General features: G+C 42.7%; 1 protein-coding gene across 3 annotated transcripts in view; it reads right to left on the bottom strand.

The window, feature by feature from the left end:
* The window catches only part of SENP7 (SUMO specific peptidase 7), a 177,379-nt gene that overhangs the window by 142,309 nt on the left and 11,403 nt on the right, over positions 1–23,667 (bottom strand). For all 3 annotated transcript variants that reach the window (XM_069757698.1, XM_069757699.1, XM_069757700.1), the window contains exons 4-5: positions 21,004–21,095; positions 1,253–1,332 (exon numbers count right to left, since the gene is read on the bottom strand). In XM_069757698.1, coding sequence (XP_069613799.1) covers positions 1,253–1,332; positions 21,004–21,095 — 172 coding nt within the window. The remainder of the gene's footprint in view (positions 1–1,252; positions 1,333–21,003; positions 21,096–23,667) is intronic.

Here is a 23,667-nt window from a genome sequence, read left to right as displayed (position 1 = left end):
ATGTGTTAGGATAGGTGTTTGGATAGGCTAAGTGTTTGCAGTACTGTACTGTTATTATGGTACAGTACTGTATGAACGTATGGTCCGACTTACATCGAAATTCGGATTACAACGCTGCGTGAGAACGGATCAACGGCGTAAGTCGAGGACTACCTGTATTTGATTTTTTTAAAGGTAATACATGGGTAAAAGAGGAAGGGTGCTATGTGTAAATTAAGGACTTTTCTTTGTTAAACTTACGGGATTGGTAATGGGGGTGCAATAGATGCCTCTCCATTACTTACTCCTGGGCTTGATGGCAGCCGATATTACAAAAGTTGACATCAACCCCAAAACCATTACCCCATTTTTTCCAACACACCAAGGCAAACAGAAAGAGCTGAGGCTAAGCACCAGAAATCTAATGGATGCGCCATTTCTGGGGTGGGTGAGAACTGTATTTTTAGACTGTGAGGGGGCCAATATTCATGGCCCTTCCCAGCCTATTAATATCAGCCCGCAGCTGTCTCCTTTGTCTTAGCTGGTTATTAAAAATAGGAAGGACCCCACAATTTTTTTTACGGTCACCCCTATTTTTAATAATCAGCTAAGGCAAATTAGACAGCTACTGGCTGATATTAATAAGCTGGGAAGCTGGAAGGTGCGCTGGCAAATCACAATCATTACTTGGCATGGCTGTGACAGAGCCGGTAGTTCCACAGCCTTAAAACTCGTTGATTGGCTGTGCTGCAGCCTTTTAACAAGGTTTATTAGACTTCCGGACCCGAACAGGAAACTGGACATACAGTAAGTAGTCCGTGTTCAGGGTCCGATACCGGACACAAGTCTGATATGAACCCCGGAACTTTCCAGTTCGGGTTCACTCATCCCTAGTTTTTAGGTCAGAACAGTTAAGTGACAGATCCTCTTTAAGAAGGTCAATTTTCACACCAAAACATAATAATTTTATGGGACAGTGTGGGAATTAGGAATTGCAAAGGGCGATAAATATTTTAAACATCAAAACCTGGCTTTGCTTAAATATATTCTGAAGATAGAACAAACTATTAAAGGGGTTGTCTCAGAAAAATAACCTCTGTCCATATGCCCTATTTTAGTCAGACACATAACCTAAATAGTTTTAATAACTTATACCACATAAGGCATAGTCAGTCCCACACTGGAAATTCATAGTACATTCACAGGATCTGGAACTTGAATCTAAAACTGGGATCTTCCGACCTGTCTGGGCGCAGGCGTTTTTGTGACATACCTTTGTGCTCCGATGATGTTCTTTTTTCAGAAGATTTAACGTTGGCTTCCTTATCCACCTCCTTGTGCATATGTTCTGTCCTGAAAAATAAAAAAATAAAAACATTATATGGATGACCTCTTGCATAGGTCACAGAAGGTGTTAGTCATTTTCTATACTGAGTGAAAATGAATGATGCTGTGAAACCTCTTATGAGATGACCGTCCCCGCACTACCAAAACTGAAAAGTGGTCTTCTAGAATGATCTACTAAAAAAAAAAAAAAAGAAAGATAGAGCAGTTTGCATAAAATATGGCAGAGCTGAAAATGTGGCCTCCGTGCTCACTTAGAAAGGTGTATTTTTTATGAAGACTAGTGTAAAATAGATACATTAAAACAGCAGCAAAGGCTATAGAACAAAAAATCTAACTACACAGCATTCCTTTCCCTGGTGATCCAGCACTGATGCTAGAACGGTCCTCCTGGACTTTATACTCAAGACAGACTGCAGGTCGTGGCTGCAGCGGACATGTTCTGTACTTCACTGACATCACCACACAACAGAGAGCCACGATGCCAGCAACATGTCCTGTGACCACTGTCCATTTACAAATGGTTTGTACAGAATGAGTACAACCAAAGACAAGGAGGTTAGCCGGAGAATTAGCTCTGTATAGTCAGGGGACAGAAGAGGTTCATTTTTTGTTTTATAACACTTTCTTTAAAGCTTGATAAACAAATGACTAGGATCGGTATTCTCCAACCGCCATCACCAAGGTGCTTCCTGCCCTGGCAAGAACCTAGTTGTCACATGGCAGTGCACCTGCCACCAAAGTAAGCATGGGACTGTGGGAAGGGTGTGACATGCAATCTGGAATGCTGGCATAGGAGAAAAAAAAGTCATAGAGATAACAGCCAGACGCTGTCCCAAAAAATCATAAATATAAAGCACAAATTACACCAACGAGCAAAAGAGAACAATGTTTTGAACTTGTGAATTTCAGGCTCCATATCTCATCATCCACTACTGCTTCAAAAAGGAAACTGTCGTCATCATACCACAGTGAGAGCCATTATCCACAAATGGCAAAAACGTGGAACAGTGGTGAACCTTCCCAGGAGTGGCCGATCAAAATTACTCCAAGAGCACAGCAATGACTCATCCAATAGTACACAAAAGACCTCACAACATCAAAAAGAACCGCAGGCCTCACTTTCGCCTCAGTTACGGTCAGTGTTCATGACTCCACCATAAGAGAGAGACTGGGCAAAATGGCCTGCATGGCCATGGAAGAACATAACAGCTTGTCTCAATTTTGCCAGAAAACATCTTGATGACCCCAAAGACTTTTGGGAGAATACTCTGTGGACTGACGAGACAAAAGTTCAACTTTTTAAAATGTGTATGTCCCATTACATCTGGCGTTGAAGTTAGGGTATGTGCAGACGTTGAGGATTCTCTGCGGATCCGCAGCGTTTTTTGAGGTGCAGAAACGCTGCAGATCCGCAATTGATTTACAGTACAATGTAAATCAATGAGAAAAAAATATGCTGTGCACACTTTGCGGAAAATCCGCTGCGGAAACGCTGCGGTTTAAAAGAAGTAGCATGTCACTTCTTTTTTGTGAATTTGCAGCGTTTTTGTACCCATTCCATTATAGAAAACCGCAGGGGTAAAAACCGCAGCAAATCTGCCAGAAAACCACAGCAAAAACGCACAAAAAACGCGACAAATCCGCAGGTGAGTTTTCTGCCAGGAGAGGCAGAATCCGCACCAGAAATTCCTAAGCCTAATCCGCAACATGTGCACATAGCCTAACACAGCATTTCAGAAAAGAAACATCATACCAACAGTAAAATATGGTGGTAGTAGTTTAAATGTTCTGAGGCGGTTTTGCTGCTTCAGGACCTGGAAGACTTGCTGTGGTAAACGGAACCATGCATTTTGCCATTGTAATGACCGTTATGCCGGTCGCTGCTCGAGAACAGAATACGGCGCTGCTATGAATGACTCAGGGCACAATATGATATTAAACCAACTTTTCTTTATAACTTATGCAAAAAATTGCAGAATTTTCTCTCCCAACACAATATGGGCCACAACAGCCACAACTCACAGAATGCAAGTTATGCAGCCTGAGAGACCCCAAGTGCCAGCTTCACAGACAGGAATCAGACTACCCCACAACTATACCACTCCCTCCCTTATGTGTAATGGGCCTACATGGGGTTATACTGTGCCTGTGACACGTGGTCCTCTCAGGAATACAATCTTACACCCGCCTCCCGCCTAATTTACAATACATCACGGGTACCCGGTGTTTCCCAACATATATATATATCACAGTATGTACTCAATGTATACGCAGTGCACTGTTTTATTGTTGAGTGCTCATAGTGTACTCTTTCACAATATATGCTTCAACGGTAAATAGCTGAATTTGTTATACAGATGTCCAGCAGCGGATTAAATAGGTATTTGAGCCACCAAATCTTCTGATGCAGATCCAGATAAAGTTCATAAATAATTCCAGGAATATCCCATAGCCAGAATCGTGAAGCGCAGGAATCCACACAGTGTCTATTAGTTACCAGGCAATGCTTAATGCAAGACTGTCCTTGATTAGGCTGTGATTCCTATCTAGCTATCCCTAGCTAACTGTCAAGGTGAAAATATATATCTTTATACACTTTTGTAGTTTTATATTTTCTTATGCTGTGAAACAATAAGTTTTTTCCCTTCGCTTGCTAATGCAAATGTAACTGTATTTAATATGGCTGCCAGTATTCACTTTTGCCCTAGTTCTGCTAAAGAAGCAAGTTTCACATTCCAGAAACTAAGCATCATTTCTGTTGAAGTCGAAACTTAAAGTGACGTGGAGACAAGAGGATCCATCAGATGACGTCAGGACCAACCAGAAAGACTGAATACTAGATATATTGCTTAAACCCCGCCCTCTGCACACCTTCCCCCAATGGACCCTATAATGTTGTGTATAGGAAATAAAGAGTTCAGTTGCTGTGACGTTGCTACACCTTGTAGACACACGAGCATGCACTGAGTTTGAACCAGCCTTTGTCTGACTCATTCTTATCCGGTACCAATGCTCTTATTCTGATTTGGAATGACTGGTGAAGGAAGGGTATTGTCGTGACGACCCCGACATAACTACACAGTCGGTGACCAGTCACACTTCTCTGTTTACTCACAAGAATAGCTTTCTTGAAGTCACAGTCCCAAAACAGGAATGCCTCAAGATCTGGATTCTCCATCACCGCGCTGCTTCTTCTCAAACGCCCAAAAACTCTCTCTGAGGTAACTGTCCTGTTTCCAGAATCTTCTTGTCTTGTCATGGGTGACCTCCGGTGGCTGAACAAAATTACTGCAACAACGTTGTAATTATCCTGTCTATTACTCAAGGGTGACCTCCGGTGGCTGAACACAGTTACTGTATCAACACTGTTTATGATAAAAAAAAAAGACATCACCACTTTACACCATCTACAAAAAAAAATCCTGAAAAAGAATGTTCAGCCATCTGTTCATTTCTTCCTGTCTAGACCAGATGGATGTCTGTTCTAGACTGACAGGATCGTTCCTTGCAGATGTCTTGAGTGGACCTGACTCTACCGTACGCTTGGGATGCAGGATGTCATAAGGCCTAGGACCCTCATGGCATACCTGATGGAAACTATTTTTTTCCTCTGCAATGCCTGGATCTTGCCCAAGGCAGGCTCCAGGTTTTCATGAGCCCTGGTCGAAAGAGTCCCGGTGGGCCCCTTTAACACATACCACAATTCACCGATACAGCAGAGAAATATAGGTATAGTACAATGCCAAAGATTTCACTTACTTCTTACATTACATGAGTGATATCTATTGTACATTCTACATTAGCTCAGAAACCGGACAGTATAGTCCTCTATACAGAATAATGAGCCCCATATATTGCTCCAAACAGAATGAGCCCCATATATTGCCCCATACAGTATAATGGCCCCATACAGTGCTCCATACAGTATAATTGGCACCACATAGTCCTCTATACAGAATAATGAGCACCATATATTGCTCCAAACAGAATAATGAGCCCAATATTATGCACCATACAGAATAATGAGCCTCATTTAATGCCCCATACAGTATAATGGGCACCACAGAGTACTGCATACAGAATGAGCCACATATATTGCTCCACACGGAATTTACTCCATATAATGCTCCATACAGTATAGTGAGCCACATATAATTCTCCATACAGTATATGATGGGCTCCATCTATTGCTCCATATATAATGGGCCTCATATAGTGCTCCATACAGTATATGATCGGCCCCATACAGTATACTGAGTCCCATATATTGCTCCATACAGAATGGGCCCCATATGATGCTCCATACAGAACGGGCCCCATATAATACTCCTTACAGAATGGGTCCCATATAATGCTCCAAAAATAATTGGCCCCATACATAAATGCTCCATATATAATTAGTCCCATAAGATGCTTCATATATTATTGACACCATATACTGCTCCATATGTAATTGTCCCCATATACTGCTCCATACTGAATTGGCCACATAAGATGCTCCATATTAAATTGGCTCCATATTAAATTGGCTCCATATAATGCTCCCTATATTATTGGCCCCATAAGATACTCCATATAGAATTACCCCCATATATTGCTCCAAATCTTTAAAAAATAAATGAAATACTCACCTCTCGTTGCTTGTCGCTGCTCTGCTCTGGACTCCTCACCGTCGGCATCTTCCTGCTCTCTGTGCTGCGACTGCTCAGGCAGAGAGCGCGCACTGGTGAAGTCATCGTGTCCTCTGACCTGAACATCACAGTCAGAGGATGGAAGACGCTGCAGCTCTGGAACCGGGAGAGGTAAGTATCGCAAGTGCCGGGGCCCGGAGCAGGCAGGGGGTCCACTCGCGGGGGCCAGCACTATAGCGCACCAGTGTCCCCGACGGCGAGTGGGCCCCCTGCCTGCTCAGGGCTCCGGCACTTGCCCGGGTGCGCCGGATGCGGACGCCAGCCCTGATCTTGCCTCTGCTCTATTCCTGCTTTATGAGGGGCAGGGAAGACATCCTGTAAAGGGAATAAAGGAGGACTGCTAAAAACACCTTCTGAGGACCTGGTCGCAAGTCAGATTTTTCCCAGTTGACGCTCCATCCCAGGCTCTCTAGGTTCTCGTTAGTCTGGGCCAGCTGCTGACTGAGGCGGTAGTCACAGAACCACAATAATTCCCTTCTTCCTCAGGAAATCTGCCACTTCTGTAATGACCTTCGTAAAGATAAGAGGGGCTGAGGATAGGCTGAATGGTAGACATGTAAACTGGAAATGGTGGATTGATCCCTGATGTTCCAGTGCAAACCTCAGAAACTGGCGGTGGTCTGGGTGGATTAGCACGCGATAGTATGAATCTCATATCTAAAGTGCACATGGAAGAGTCCTCCCCTATCAACTGAATGCATGACTTTATGGTCTCCACTTGCCCGAAGGCTTCTTTTTTTATGGAGAAAAGGGAGGAGAAGTGACCCTGACCTATCTCTGAAATAGGTACTTGATCGACTGCTCCTATTTCTAAGAGGCTCCTGACACCCACCCATAGTCTTTTTGAAGCGGAGAGGGACTGGGGTTTGGTGGTGCAAAACCGTTGAGGAGGGAGATGGGAGAAGTCTATCCTGTACCCTTAACCTATGGTGCGCAGTATTGTCTGTAATGGACTGCCACCTTTCCAGAAAAAACTGCAGTGTCCCTCCTACCTTCCCGACGTCAAGATCTCCCCTGTAGGCCAGAAGAAAACTGGATCTACCTTTGGTTAACTCCTATTTCCTGTCTTCCTCTTCCCTTTAAAGTGTCGCCTGTGGGACTAACTGGGCCTATGAAAGGAATGGAATTTTTTTATTTTTTCTTCCGGAAATCCCTTTTTGTCATCAGAGGCCCTAAGAAGTCAACTAGCACTGGACCAAAGATGTGTGCCTGAGAATGGGATGGAGGAGAGTTTGTTCTTTGGCTGTCCCCCGACCACGTTTTAAGCCAGATGGCCCGACGCACTGAGATAGTACATTACTCCTAGTTGCGAATGTTACGGATTCAGATGAAGCATCCACCATAAATTGGGTCACCATTTTCAGCATAGAGAGGGACTCTAACATAACCTCTCTAGGGGCGTTAGATTTCAATTGGGAGTTTAGCTCATCTATCCAAATACACATGGATTTGGCTACCGAGGTGGCGGCTATATTAGCCTTAATGACGGCTGCCGAAGACTACCAACTCCTCCTTAATATTCCCTCCGGCTTCCTGTCCATGGCATCCCGTAGGCAGGAAGAATCTTCAAACGGTATGGAGGTCATTTTTGCGACCTTGGCGATAGGGATGTCCACTTTTGGGATTTCTTCCCTTATCTTGACTTCCTCTGGATCAAAAGGGGAGACGGGCTTTAAAGTCTCTGTCAATGACCAGACAATTCTGTCTTCCCATTCTTCCAGGATCATTGCCTTAATATGTTGATTGACCGGAAACAAATTATTTGGGTCCTCAGCCCTCCAAATATTTCATCCTGAATCGTGTGAGACACCTGAGCCTCCTCGACCTTAATGGTAGCTCTTACAGCCCTCAACAGATCATCCGTATTTTCAGATGAGAAAAAATACTTTTTCCTCTCGTCAGAAGGCATTTGGGGAATACTTTCTTGCTCCCCTTCAACGTCCTCCTCTGAATAGTTTGAGTATGGGTATGCCTCCTCTAAGGATTCCTCCATCTCCCATCTGTCTCTCTTATGACGTGAGGTACGCTGGGATGGCTGTGGAGGTACGAGATTGGCGACGGTGCTCTGGACCTTTTCCTAATCATGGCCTGCATATCTGATAGGAAGAACGCTTGTCCTTCAGGAACTTCGCAATACACTCTGTACATAACTGCTTTTTATGATTATGCGAGTTTCATATTGCATGTCTGGCATTTTTTAGGTCCTTTCCGGGAAGAGGAATCTGATCCTAAGGGAGTCCCTCTGTCCTATTTAAAAGATGGGAAATTTGTGCTCTTTAATCCCTTAATGACAGGCAATACGTCTTTTAACTGACCTGAGATATAAGAGATATAAGAGAATAGCCTCCCCATACAGGTGACAATCCAGCAGCTGTCGGCTGTACACTTTAGCTGACAACGTGCTGCATCAGCCATGATCAGCGATGACAACATCCAAATCTGTTTAACCCCTTAGATGCTGCTGTCAATAGTGACAACATCATTATAAATGGTTAACAGAGTGTGGGGGCTACCTATTTCTGCCCATCGGCCCCCAGAGATCATGATTGTGTGGTCCTGATGTTTGCGATTGGCAATTCACAACCAAATTCTGGCCTTCGAGTCTGACGGCTGTTGTAACCTGTTCAGAAGTTAGTGGCATTTAGGTGGTAAAAATACACATTTTCATTTCTGTCATGCCACTTTGCATTAATTCCTGAAAAGCACCTGAAGGGTTAATAAACTACCTGACAGCCATTTTCAATATGTCAGGGCGTGCTGTTTTTAAAATGGTATAACTTTTGGGGGTTTCCCAATATATGGGTCCACTACAGGCACTTTAAACATGAATAGGTCACTAAAAAAATTAATTTTGTAAATTTTCTTGAAAAAATGAAAAATTGCTGCTACATTTTTAACCCCCCTAAAATGCTAACAAAGTAAAATAACATATTACAAATAGTGCTGATGTAAAGCAGAATGTGGGAAATGTTATTTATTAATGTTTTGCTGTGGTATGACTATCTGGATTAAAGGGATAATCATTCCAAGCTTGAAAATTGCTAATTTTTTAACATTTTTCTCAAATTTCTGATATTTTTTATAAATAAACACAAAACATATTGACCTAAATTTACCAATACATAAAGTATAATGTGTCACGAAAAAACAATCTCAAAATCACAGGGATTTGTTGAAGGATTCCAGAGTTATTACCACATAAATTGACACTGGTCAGATTTCAAAAATTTGGCTCCGTCACTATGGGGTTAAACTAAAGTGGTACACCATGAAATAAATCAAAGAGGACGCTATGGGGTTTTACTTACAATGGACAAGGACTGCTCGGCTGGTGCTTGTGAGTATGCAGGATTAACATTCATGCCTCAGACTGTGCACACCACACCACTCTGTTAGTACCCCTTTTGTAGGGTCTTACTTTGTCCAGGTGACCTTCATATTACCCCCATAGCCTTTCCTTGTGTTCCTGGCTGGAACGCACGCTGCACCACCCCGATCGGAAGTGTCTCTTTAAACCGGAACCGCGCTCCATGCCGGAGGTTCAGCGGCCAGCAGCAACGTGGCTCCAAAAGCCCTCCAGAGAGGGAAGCGGCAATGTTGGGAGCTCCGTCATGCTCCACCGACAGGCTGAGGACCCCGGCCCAGTGAAGTATCAGCCTCGGAGCCTCTTGACAGCTGAAAGGGAAGAGATCAGTCCACTTCGATCCCACTGAGCTCAGGTAAGTTTCTTTGCGCTCCTGTGTTTCTCTTCCTGTGCCCTGCTAAGGACAGGAAAAACACTGAGGGTGAGATGAAAGGCACTTTTAACCTCTTGTGCGTTTCCTGTCCCTAGAGAACGAGTAGGACTACCTCCTGTCGTGCTGTCATGAGGGACCATCCTGGTGAAAAGAAAATTAAGACTTTGGAGTAGCCTAGTCAAAGTCCTGACCTTAATCCGATTGAGATGCTGTGGCAGGACCTTAAAAAGGCGATTCATTATCCAATGTGGCTGAATTAGAACAATTCTGCAAAGATGAGTGGCCAAGATTCCTCCAGAGCATTGCAAAATACTCATTGCCAGTTACTGCAAACGTTTGATTGTAGTTGTGGCTGCTAAGAGTAGCCCAACAAGTTATTAGGTTTAGGGAACGATCACTTTTTCACACAGGGCCCTGTAAGGTTTCGATTTCTTTTTCCCTTAATAATAAAGGCCTTCATTTAAAAACTGAATTTTGTGTTTACTTGTATTATCTTTGCCTAATATTTAAATTTGTTTGGTGATCTGAAACATTTAAGTGCGACAAACATGCAAAAGAATAGACAATCAGGAAGGGGGCAAACACTTTTTCACACAACTGAATGTACTGAAGCCATTCCGGTCACTCCTATGACTGTGAAACCAGACAGCTCCCAGGAGACAAAGTTCATTTTTTCTGGTAACCGTGCTTTCCGTAAGGCAGACAGACAGCATTGGAACCAAATTAATTCTGTAAGTGCAGGGTAATAGTGTCGGGGACATGACTGGTACCCTTTAACAACTAATGTTTTAGGTACATCAAAAAGATATATACTGGAAATATTGCCTGCTGTACGAGGATGAACGCTACTGTGTAGTTTACAGTGGCATATGTCAGAAATTTCCCATTAAAAAAACAAAACTAAACTTTTGAATTTAATGAAAATCAAATAACCATTCAGAATATTGGTTCACAAGACTGGAAAAGAATAAATTAACCGGATTCTCTTACCAGAACTTATCTACTATTGTATCTCTCCTTTATATGAAGGGAGAGACTGCTTGGTGAGTTTGAGAACTGTTGTATATGAAATGGTCTCAAATGCAAGGCTGGCTTCAGCTGAAAGGTATGTGCACACATAGAAAGCTCCTCTGCGGATTTTTCGCGTTTTCTATTGCGGATTTACATCTGCAGTTTTCTATTGGAGCAGATGTAAAAACGCTGCGGATACCGCACAAAGAATTGACATGCTGCGAAAAATAAAAAGCTGCGTTTACGCGCGTTTTTTTCCGCAGCATGTGCACTGCGGATTTCGTTTCCCATAGGTTTACATTATACTGTAAACTCATGGGAAACTGCTGTGGATCCGCAGCTGCGGAAACGCTGCGGATCCGCAGCAAAATCCGCAACGTGTGCACATGCCCTAAGAGTTTGAAACGCTGAAGGTACAATTTGCAACAAAATATTTTCTGGTATACTGGTTTAGAATGTATTATATCACAGCATTCCCTGCAGACATGCTTTTCCCCCTCCAATAAAAATGCTTTAATGTAACAAAATATATTTAGGCTTAAGCCCCCGTCACACACAGCGAGATCGCTAGCGAGATCGCTGAGTTTTGTGACGCAACAGAGATCTCAGTAGCGATCTCGCTATGTGTGACACGTACCAGCGATCAGGCCCCTGCTGTGAGATCGCTGGTCGTGTCGGAATGGCCTGGGCCATTTTTTGATCGTTGAGGTCCCGCTGACATCGCTGAATCGGCGTGTGTGACGCCGATTCAGCGATGTCTTCGCTGGTAACCAGGGTAAACATCGGGTAACTAAGCGCAGGGCCGCGCTTAGTAACCCGATGTTTACCCTGGTTACCATCCTAAAAGTAAAAAAAAACAAACACTACATACTTACCTATCGCTGTCTGTCCTCGGCGCTCAGCTTCTCTGGTCTGGCTGTGAGCGCCGGGCAGCCGGAAAGCAGAGCAGTGACGTCACCGCTCTGCTTTCTGGCCACTGTGCTCACAGCCAGACCAGAGAAGCACAGCGCCGAGGACAGACAGCGATAGGTAAGTATGTAGTGTTTGTTTTTTTTTTACTTTAACGATGGTAACCAGGGTAAACATCGGGTTACTAAGCGCGACCCTGCGCTTAGTTACCCGATGTTTACCCTGGTTACCTGGGACCTCGGGATCGTTGGTCGCTGGAGAGCGGTCTGTGTGACAGCTCTCCAGCGACCAAACAGCGACGCTGCAGCGATCCGGATCGTTGTCGGTATCGCTGCAGCGTCGCTATGTGTGACGGGGCCTTAAGTTCACAAGTTGAGAGGTTTTTTAGATGCAAATTTTAACCCCTTAACCAGGGGTATTTCAGTTTTTGAATTTGTTTTTTTGCTCTCCTTCTTCCCAGAGCCATAACTTTTATATTTGGCCATGTGAGGGCTTGTTTTTTGTGGGACAAGTAGCACTTTTGAAGGACACCATTGCTTTTACCATATAGTGTACTGGAAAACAGGAAAAAAATTTCCAAGTGCGGTGAAATTCCACACTTGTTTTTTTTTTTTGTTTTTTTTACCATGTTCACAAAATGCTAAAACTGACCTGTCATTGTGATTCTCCAGGTCATTACAAGCTCACAGACACCAAACATGTATACGTTCTTTTTTATTTAAGAGGTATAAAAAAAAAAATGGCACCATTTTCCGATACCTGTAGCGTCTCCATTTTTCATGATCTCGGGTTGGGTGAGGGCTTATCTTTTGTGTACCGAGCTGACATTTTTATTGAATACATTTTGGTGTAGATAAGATCACCCGTTATTGCAATGTAGCAGTGTAATTCTGGCATTTTGAATTTTTTTCTCGTTACATGGGGTGGCGCTCATAGCAATCTGGCAATGACAACCATTGAGGACTGCTGAAGACCTCTGGTTGTCATGCTGACTCATTGGTGACCTGCGAACAAGTCACCAATGGGCAGGATTAGTGACGCATTTCTGGTAAGCAGCGCTAAGTGTTGCTGTCAGAGACTGACAGCGGCATTAAACTAGTTAACAGCTCCAGGTGGGTCATGATCCCACCTGCGACTGTGGCGGGCAAATGTCAGATGCATAGATCAGCTGTCATGTGCTCAGAAAGGTGCAGGCTCAGTCCCGAAGCCCACACCAAACAGGGGAAGTCCGGCATGGGTATACTATTACGCCCAATGTCGGAAAGGGCTTAAGCTGTGTTTAAGCTGCTTCCAAAAAGCAGGTTTTGCTGCATTTTTCTTGCTGCATTTTTGCATGTTGATACAGTTGAGTGTCTCCCCTCCCCCCCTTCAAAAAAAAATCCTGATTTAACTTTCTTAGGTTTTTGTTCAAAAATGCAGCAAAAACTGATTGGTACCTGCGTTTTTTGCTGTGTTTTTGCACTTAGCCTTTGTTTCCTATGGGTGAGAAAACACTGCAAATACGCAGAAACATGACATGTTGCAGTTTTCAAAAACGCAGCAGTTTTCCAAATCAGTCAGGAAAATAAAACCAATATGTGTGCGTGAGACTTATGAAATCTCAGACTTTGCTGATAGTGTAAAAAAAAACAGCTTAAAATTTGCATAACAAGCAGCAAACATGCAACGTGAGAAAATAGCCTTATATTGGTATTGTCAAGACATGAACTATAAAACTAACACAATTTTACTTTCTAAAAGTAGCTAAAACAATGGTATTGCCTTGTCACTAACGGAACAAAGTTTCCAAATCATTTAACCTCACATCCTATACATAAATGTGACCCCCAACAACAATTGGAATTGTTTTTTCCCCATCATTCTCCTCTCCTAAAAAAAATAAAACTATTTTTTATCTGAAAACAGACCCATGTGCCTCCTACAAACACTAAGCAATAACTGGTTAGCTGAGAGCCAGCAGGAGGGTGTATGCTGCAGAGGAGGAGATCACTTTCTTTGTATCACTTAGGCTACTTTCACACTAGCGTCGGCCCGTCGCAGTGCTTTGGGCCGACGTACCGACGCATCCTGTCTCAACGCTGCACAACGGTGGCAGCGGATGCATTATTACAACGTATCCGCTGCCCCATTGTGAGTTGCGGGGAGGAGGGGGCGGAGTTCCGGCCGCGCATGTGCGGTCGGAAATGACGGACACGACGCACCAAAAAACGTTACAAGCAACGTTTTTTGGTACCGACGGTCCAACGCAACCGTCGCACGACAATTGCGACGTGTGGCAATGTGTCGCAATGCGTCGCTAATACAAGCCTATGGAGAAAAAACGCATCCTGCAACTTTGCAGGATGCGTTTTTTCTGTAAAATGACGCATTGCGACTGAGGCCAAACGACGCTAGTGTGAAAGTAGCCTTAGTGTCAGCCTCCTAGTGGCAGCAGCATACACCCACGGTCTGTGTCCCCCAATGAGGCGAAGGAGAAACATAACATATATACATGTCCTAAAAAAGATAAAAAGCCACAGTTATTACCAGTATTTAGTCTTAATTCCTAGACCTCAAGGTAAAAATATAACATTATATATTAGGAGGGCACACCTAATAACAGACTTGCTGTATCTTGGATCAGTGAGCCACAAACGGAAATCAAAACCATTTTTGCATTCTTTTATGTAATGGTTTTGTTGACATGCTTTTTAATTGTTCCAGATTCTTTTCTTGCAAGTTTATCTTGTACTATAAAGACCCTCAGGATGCTTTTTTTAATTAAAATAGTTAAAAGGGAATCTGAAAAAAGTACCAATACCTGGTTTAAAAACAACAGTATCACTGTGCTTGATTGGCCAGCAGATCCGCCTGACCTTAACCCCATAGAGAATCTATGGGGTATTGTCAAGAGGAAGATGAGAGACACCAGACCCAACACTGCAGACGAGCTGAAGGCTGCTATCAAAGCAACCTGGGCTTCCATAACAGCTCAGCAACTTGTGTTGATCGCCTCCATGCCACACCGCATTGATGCAGTAATTGATGTCAAAGGAGCCCCGACTAAGTAGTGAGTGCATTTACTAAATATACATTTCAGCTGGCCAACATTTCAGATGTTAAAATAATTTTTTATTAGCCCCATGCGGGAAGTAAGCAGATCAATGCATTCCTAGGTGTGCGGAATCCCCGCGATTCCACAAATTTAATGAACATGCTGCGTTTTTTTCTGGAATGCGAATCCGCTCAGGAATAAAATGCAGCATGTGCACAAAAAATGCGGATTGCATTCTATTAAATAGGATGCTTAATGTGAGCTTTTTTTTCACGTTTTTATAGCGAAAAACCGCGAAAAAAATGCGAAAAATCTGCTACGTGTGCACACAGCCTTAACAAGGTATTTCCCAAGACCAGAAGACTGTTGCACTGCCAACCGATGTAGCAGGTACAATGGAAAGACTAACTAGCTTTATATATGCAGGCAGCATGTGAGATACATAGGTGTCAGGCCTTTAGTTCACATGACTGGCAGCTCCTTCAGCTGATCCCGACTCATCTGTTTGTGTACACATCTACCAGAATAGGAATGCATAAGGCTTCTTTCACACTTGCGTCGTTTGGCATCCGTCGTTTTGGGAAAAAAACGGATCCTGCAAATGTGCCCGCAGGATGCGTTTTTTGCCCATAGACTTGTATTAGCGACAGACTGCGACGGATGGCCACACGTCGCGTCCGTCGTGCAATGGATCTGTCGTGTTTTGACGGACCGTCGGCACGAAAAAAACTTTCAAGGGAACGTTTTTTTGTACGTCGCGTCCGTCATTTTCTACCGCGCATGCGCGGCCGGAACTCCGCCTCCTCCTCCCCGCACTTCAGAATGGGCAAAGAATGTATTGAAAAACTGCATCCGCTGCCCACGTCGTGCACAAATTTCACAACGTGCGTCGGTACGTCGGCCCGACGCTTAGTGACGGACCCGTACCGACACAAGTGTGAAAGAAGCCTAAGCGGCAGGGGGTGGTACAAACCAGGTAAACAAATGAATCAAAAAGTAGAAATCCCATCAATGCTGCACAAGGTAGCTTCTAGATTTTGGACTGCCGGACAAGCCTTTAGGCTATGTACACATTGTGTTTCTGGAGAATATACCCACCAGAATCCTTCTCAAAACACTGTTTAAAAGTATGGGCACATAATCTGATTAAGACGTGTGCAAAATCGGCTGCTTTTTCAAGAGGAAGACGCTTCAGGACATGTTGTCATCTTTCGATCTGAAGCATCTTTTTGGGTATGTTTTGAGGTTTTAAACCTGTATTGAGAAATAGTGAGTGGCTTCCAAGCGGAATGTGCCAGATGGTTGGTCAAGTTGCATCTTTTAACAGCTATGCATCTTTTGAAACCTGAACAACACAAAGAAAGCTAAAAAGAAATGGAATGTACGTACAAGTCGATTTTATATTGCAGTGCATATGTTGGTTCCCTTTAGCACGTTTTCAGGTGTATAAAGGAGCATACATACCAGAATGATGCGAGAATGACACTCCACGGGTTCTAAGAGAAAATCGCTGGATGTCATGGGAATCACAATGAATGCCAAAGCTGCTGGGATTATTTTTTAATAATAAACGGGTAAACCAGGGAAATGTGTGGGGGAAAGTCTTTATTCAAATAAACTTGTTTTCCTGTGTGGCTTTTTTTAGAGGGACTACAACAAAAATTTATGTGGGGTCCCTTCTATTATTAGCGACCAGCTAACGCAAAGCAGACAGCTGTGATCTGATATTAACCCTTTCACGACATGCGCCGTACTAGTACAGCGCATGTCATGTTTCCCCCTTTGATGTGGGCTCCGGCGCTGAGCCTACTTCAAAGCAGCGACATGTCAGCTGTTTTGTACACCTGACATGCGACCGCAATAGCGGTGGGTGGAATCGTGATCCACCCGCCACAAATAACAAGTTAAGTGCCGCTGTCAAACGCTGACAGCGGCATTTAACTAGCGCTTCCGGCTATCCAATTACGTGACGAGGGTCAGCGATGTGTCAGCATGACAACCAGAAGTCCCCTTGAGACCTCTATGATTGTTGATGCCGGATTGCTGTGAGCACCACCCTGTGGTCGGTGCTCATAGCAATGCAGGAATTCAGCTACATCAGGAGCGATCTGAGCATCGCTTCTATGTAGCAGAGCCAATCAGGCTATGCCAGCTTCTAGCCTCCTATGGAGGCTATTAAAGCATGGCGAAAAAAAAATGTTTTAAAAAAATATATAATTTTTTTTTTAAATATAAAAAAGTTTAAATCACCCCCCTTCGCCCCATTCAAAGTAAAAAAAAAAAATATATAATATATATATATATATATATATATATATATATATATATATATATATATATATATATATATATATATACACACACACACATACATGCAGTTAGGTCCATATATATTTGGACAGAGACAACATTTTTCTAATTTTGGTTATAGATATTACCACAATGAATTTTAAACAAAGCAATTCAGATGCAGTTGAAGTTCAGACTTTCAGCTTTCATTTGAGGGTATCCACATTAAAATTGGATGAAGGGTTTAGGAGTTTCAGCTCCTTAACATGTGCCACCCTGTTTTTAAAGGGACCAAAAGTAATTGGACAGATTCAATAATTTTAAATAAAATGTTCATTTTTAGTACTTGGGTTGAAAACCCTTTGTTGGCAATGACTGCCTGAAGTCTTGAAATCATGGACATCACCAGACACTGTGTTTCCGCCTTTTTGATGCTCGGCCAGGCCTTCAATGTGGTGGTTTTCAGTTGCTGTTTGTTTGTGGGACTTTCTGTCTGAAGTTTAGTTTTTAACAAGTGAAATGCATGCTAAATTTCGTTGAGATCAGGTGACTGACTTGGCCATTCAAGAATATTCCACTTCTTTGCTTTAATAAACTCCTGGGTTGCTTTGGCTTTATGTTTTGGGTCATTGTCCATCTGTAGTATGAAATGACGACCAATCAGTTTGGCTGCATTTGGCGGATCTGAGCACACAGTATGGCTCTGAATACCTCAGAATTAATTTGGCTGCTTCTGTCCTGTGTCACATCATCAATAAACACTAGTGACCCAGAGCCACTGGCAGCCATGCATGCCCAAGCCATCACACTGCCTCCCCCGTATTTTACAGATGATGTGGTATGCTTTGGATCATGAGCTGTATCACACCTTCACCATACTTTTCTCTTTCCATCATTCTGGTAGAGGTTGATCTTGGTTTCATCTGTCCAAAGAATGTTCTTCCAGAACTGTGCTGGCTTTTTTAGATGTTTTTTAGCAAAGTCCAGTCTAGCCTTTTTATTCTTGATGCTTATGAATGGCTTGCACCATGCAGTGAACCCTCTGTATTTACTTTCATGCAGTCTTCTCTTTATGGTAGATTTGGATATTGATACGCCTACCTCCTGGAGAGTGTTGTTCACTTGGTTGGCTGTTGTGAAAGGGTTTCTCTTCACCATGGAGATTATTCTGCGATCATCCACCACTGTTGTCTTCCGTGGGCGCCCAGGTCTTTTTGCATTGATGAGTTCACCACTGCTTTCTTTCTTTCCCAGGATGTACCAAACTGTAGATTTTGCCACTCCTAATATTGTAGCAATTTCTCAGATGGGTTTTTTCTGTTTTCGCAGCCTTAAGGATGGCTTGTTTCACCTGCATGGAGAGCTCCTTTGACCGCATGTTTACTTCACAGCAAAACCTTCCAAATGCAAGCACCATACCTCAAATCAACTCCAGGCCATTTATCTGCTTAATTGAGAATGACATAACGAAGGGATTGCCCACACCTGTCCATGAAATAGCCTTGGAGTCAATTGTCCAATTACTTTTGGCCCCTTTAAAAACAGGGTGGCACATGTTAAGGAGCTGAAACTCCTAAACCCTTCATCCAATTTTAATGTGGATACCCTCAAATGAAAGCTGAAAGTCTGAACTTCAACTGCATCTGAATTACCGTGTTTCCCCGAAAGTAAGACCCTGTCTTACATTAATTTTACCCCAAAAAGTCCCACCCTGTCTTACTTTCGGGGGAGGTCTTACATTAGCCGAAAAAAAAATGACAATTTCTTTTTAACCAATAAATCAACATTTATTAACATGCTGAAGAGTCGGTCATCACCAAACAGTAGAATAAAACAAATGTAGCGTATCAAGAATATCTTGTTACTACCGTACACACTACGGTACGGTACTGTACGGTAATTGCCGTATACCCTCTGCCTGCATACCATAACAGTGCCGTATCCCACTGCACACAGCCCCATACCCCATAACAGTGCCGTATCCCACTGCACACAGCCCCAAACCCTATACAGTACATGTTTCCCTACTTGGTTTTTAAATGCTGGACGTTTTCCTCTGCGGTGCGGCTGTGGGTGCGGAAGGCCTGTGCTGCAGGGAACGCTGTGCCAATCAGCAGGGAAACAGCGGTGACGTGGGGCTGGGGCGGCCAATTACAGCTCGAGCTGCTGGGCCAATCAGCACTCGAGCTGATTGGCCAATCAGCGCTCGAGCCGGGGGCCGGCGGTGACGTGGGGAGCAGGGGCGGCCAATGAGCTGTTGAGCTGGGCGGATTGCGGGGTTAACACGGCGAGTTAACCCCATGAGCACTGGACCCGCCCAGCTGCATCTGAGGACACCTCTGGAGCCTGGGGACCCAATGGGGGACAGCGGCGGCCCAAAGGTAAGGGCCTTACATTTCACAGCGGCCCCCCCAACCCTGCCTTACATTCGGGGGAGGCCTTACATTGGAGGACCCCCCCGAAACCCCCACCCTGTCTTACTTTCGGGGGGGTCCTACTTTCGGGGAAACAGGGTATTTTGTTTAAAATTCGTTGTGGTAATGTCTATAACCAAAATTAGAAAAATGTTGTCTCTGTCCAAATATATATGGACCTAACTGTGTATATATATGTATATATATTATAAAACTAACCTACACATATTTGGTATCGCCGCGTTCAGACTCACCCGTTCTACCAATAAAAATAAGGATTAACCTGATCGCTAAATGGCGTAGCCAGAAAAAAATTCAAAACGCCAGGGTTACATTTTTTTGGTCGCTGCGACATTGCATTAAAATGCAATAATGGGTGATCAAAAGAACGTATCTGCACCAAAATGGCATCAATAAAAACGCCAGCTCAGAGAGCAAAAAATAAGCCCTCACCCGACCCGAGATCCCGAAAAATGGAAAAGCTATGGGTATCAGAAAATTGCGGAATTTTTTTTTTTTTTCAGGAGTTTGGAATTTTTTTTTCACCCCTTAGATAAAAAATAACCTAGACATGTTTGGTGTCTATGAACTTGTAATGACCTGGAGAATAATAATGGTAGGTCAGTTTAAGCACTAGTGAACCTACTAAAAAAGCCAAAACAAAAAACAAGTGTGGGAATGCACTTTTTTACAATTTCACCACACGTGGAATTTATTTTTTTCTTTTTCTAGTACACGATATGCTAAAACCAATGGTATCATTCAAAAGTACAACTCGTCTCGCAAAAAACAAGCCCTCACATGGCCATATTGACGGAAAAATAAAAAAGTTATGGCTCTGGGAAGGAGGAGAGCGAAAAACAAAAACGAAAAAGGTCTGCGGCGTAAAAGGGTTAATAGGCTGAGAAAGTCCATGGATATTGGCCCTTTCCCAGTATTATAATAAAACCAGGTCATAGCTGGCTGCTTTCCTTTGGCTGGCTATTAAAAATAGGAGGGACCCAACGTCTTTATTTTTTACATTTATTTATTAAGAAGTAAAGTAAACTACATATGCAAGGCATTGCTCCACTCCTCCACTTGGACTCCTGCCGCCTGGTTCAAGTTTAAGATTTATATTTTTTATTCTGTTATTTAAAATAATTTCCCCATCCACATTTGTTTACAGGACAACTGTGCTGCTCTTATCTCCATATTGCAACCCACTAAGCTCTTAATGCGACCATTTTACAGCACCAAAGTTCAGGTACCCATTGACATACAGTATATGGGGTCAAGTTCAGGTTAAGTTCTGGTACCCGACCTAAAGTTCAGAAGAAACCCAAACTTCCAAGGGTCCACTCTTCCCTAAACATGATGTATAACAAACAAAATAAAAGGTGCAGCAATGTAACACTAAAGAAAACATTGCCAATGTACCATTTACCGTTACTAAAGAGTATGGACAATAAGATTTCTGGGAGATTAGGGAGCATATATAAATGTGGTACAAGTCTGCATAACATTAAGACACAATCTTAAAGCAAAAAATACAAGCAGGCTGTTTCTTTTACATTTTGTATTTTTTGGAAAATATTTGAAATAAAAATTACCTCTTAGACCTGCAAGAACCAGCGGAAGTAAAATATGTGTGGGTCCCTATATTCCGTGGCACATTATATGTTTCATAAGATGAGCTCGGTCTCTGAAAAATAAAAGTTGATATCATATTAAGATAGCAAAGGACAATTCAAAAACTGCTGTACAATGTCTATCCTGTATAATCAGTGTGTTGTCTTGTAGATTGTAAGCTCTCACGAGCAGGGTCGTCTTATTTTGCTTTAATTATTGTATTGTTAACGTTGTTACTTATGACTTTTGTGTTTGAAACTGTTAAACTGTAAAGCGCTGCGGAATATGTTGGCGCTATATAAATAAAGATTATTATTATTATTATTATTATTATTGTCCCTTATTTGGGGTGTTGGAATAAAATCTAACACTATATATACAGGTCCTTCTCAAAAAATTAGCATATAGTGTTAAATTTCATTATTTACCATAATGTAATGATTACAATTAAACTTTCATATATTATAGATTTATTATCCACCAACTGAAATTTGTCAGGTCTTTTATTGTTTTAATACTGATGATTTTGGCATACAACTCCTGATAACCCAAAAAACCTGTCTCAATAAATTAGCATATTTCACCCATCCAATCAAATAAAAGTGTTTTTTAATAACAAACAAAAAAAACAACAAATAATAATGTTCAGTTATGCACTCAATACTTGGTCGGGAATCCTTTGGCAGAAATGACTGCTTCAATGCGGCGTGGCATGGAGGCAATCAGCCTGTGACACTGCTGAGATGTTATGGAGGCCCAGGATGCTTCAATAGTGGCCTTAAGCTCATCCAGAGTGTTGGGTCTTGCGTCTCTCAACTTTCTCTTCACAATATTCCACAGATTCTCTATGGGGTTCAGGTCAGGAGAGTTGGCAGGCCAATTGAGCACAGTAATACCATGGTCAGTAAACCATTTACCAGTGGTTTTGGCACTGTGAGCAGGTGCCAGGTCGTGCTGAAAAATGAAATCTTCATCTCCATAAAGCATTTCAGCCGATGGAAGCATGAAGTGCTCCAAAATCTCCTGATAGCTAGCTGCATTGACCCTGCCCTTGATGAAACACAGTGGACCAACACCAGCAGCTGACATGGCACCCCACACCATCACTGACTGTGGGTACTTGACACTGGACTTCAGGCATTTTGGCATTTCCTTCTCCCCAGTCTTCCTCCAGACTCTGGCACCTTGATTTCCGAATGACATGCAAAATTTGCTTTCATCAGAAAAAAGTACTTGGGACCACTTAGCAACAGTCCAGTGCTGCTTCTCTGTAGCCCAGGTCAGGCGCCTCTGCCGCTGTTTATGGTTCAAAAGTGGCTTTACCTGGGGAATGCGGCACCTGTAGCCCATTTCCTGCACACGCCTGTGCACGGTGGCTTTGGATGTTTCCACACCAGACTCAGTCCACTGCTTCCTCAGGTTCCCCAAGGTCTGGAATCGGTCCTTCTCCACAATCTTCCTCAGGGTCCGGTCTCCTCTTCTCGTTGTACAGCGTTTTCTGCCACATTGTTTCCTTCCAACAGACTTACCATTGAGGTGCCTTGATACAGCACTCTGGGAACAGCCTATTTGTTGAAAAATTTCTTTCTGGGTCTTACCCTCTTGCTTGAGGGTGTCAATGATGGCCTTCTTGACATCTGTCAGGTCGCTAGTCTTACCCATGATGGGGGTTTTGAGTAATGAACCAGGCAGGGAGTTTATAAAAGCCTCAGGTATCTTTTGCATGTGTTTAGAGTTAATTAGTTGATTCCGAAGATTAGGGTAATAGGTCGTTTAGAGAACCTTTTCTTGATATGCTAATTTATTGAGACAGGTTTTTTGGGTTATCAGGAGTTGTATGCCAAAATCATCAGTATTAAAACAATAAAAGACCTGACAAATTTCAGTTGGTGGATAATGAATCTATAATATATGAAAGTTTAATTGTAATCATTACATTATGGTAAATAATGAAATTTAACACTATATGCTAATTTTTTGAGAAGGACCTGTAAATAGCTATACCAATCTAAATCTCCTCTATGTCTATGGCCATAAAGCAAAAAAAAAAAAAAAACCTTTTACACAAGGCCAATGTAAAAACATTTAGAAATATACATTCTTATTAAAGACTTTGTAAACTAAAAGGTAAAAGAATGAAAACACCACTGGTGACAATAGGTGGGTACACACGGATAAAGGTTAAACATTAATATGTACTCTTAGTATCAAAAATTCGGTACAGCCCTCATTTGTGTAGGTAATTATATAAACACAATCCGAAGCCCGGGACTTCGTCCTGAAAAGACGCAGTAGGATTCCATAAACGAAAAGAAAATGGTTCCAGCTTCAGTAAAATCATGAAAATTTATTCCAACTTTTAAAATGGAGAAACAACTCCTGGGACAGCACCATAGCACATGCGAGGTAGGCTATGCTTTTCGATCGACACAGCGGTCTTTATCACAGCTGTGATAAAGACCGCTGTGTCGGTCGAAACGCATAGCCTACCTCGCATGTGCTATGGTGCTGTCCCAGGAGTTGTTTCTCCATTTTAAAAGTTGGAATAAATTTTCATGATTTTACTGAAGCTGGAACCATTTTCTTTTCGTTTATAAGCCGACCCCCCTAATTTTGCCACAAAAAACTGGGAAAACTTATTGACT

This window comes from Ranitomeya imitator, chromosome 3 (assembly GCF_032444005.1).
Source record: "Ranitomeya imitator isolate aRanImi1 chromosome 3, aRanImi1.pri, whole genome shotgun sequence".
Classification (NCBI taxonomy): Eukaryota; Metazoa; Chordata; class Amphibia; order Anura; family Dendrobatidae; genus Ranitomeya; species Ranitomeya imitator.
Note: the sequence above shows the minus strand (reverse complement) of the source record. Positions and strands in the feature narration are given on the sequence as shown.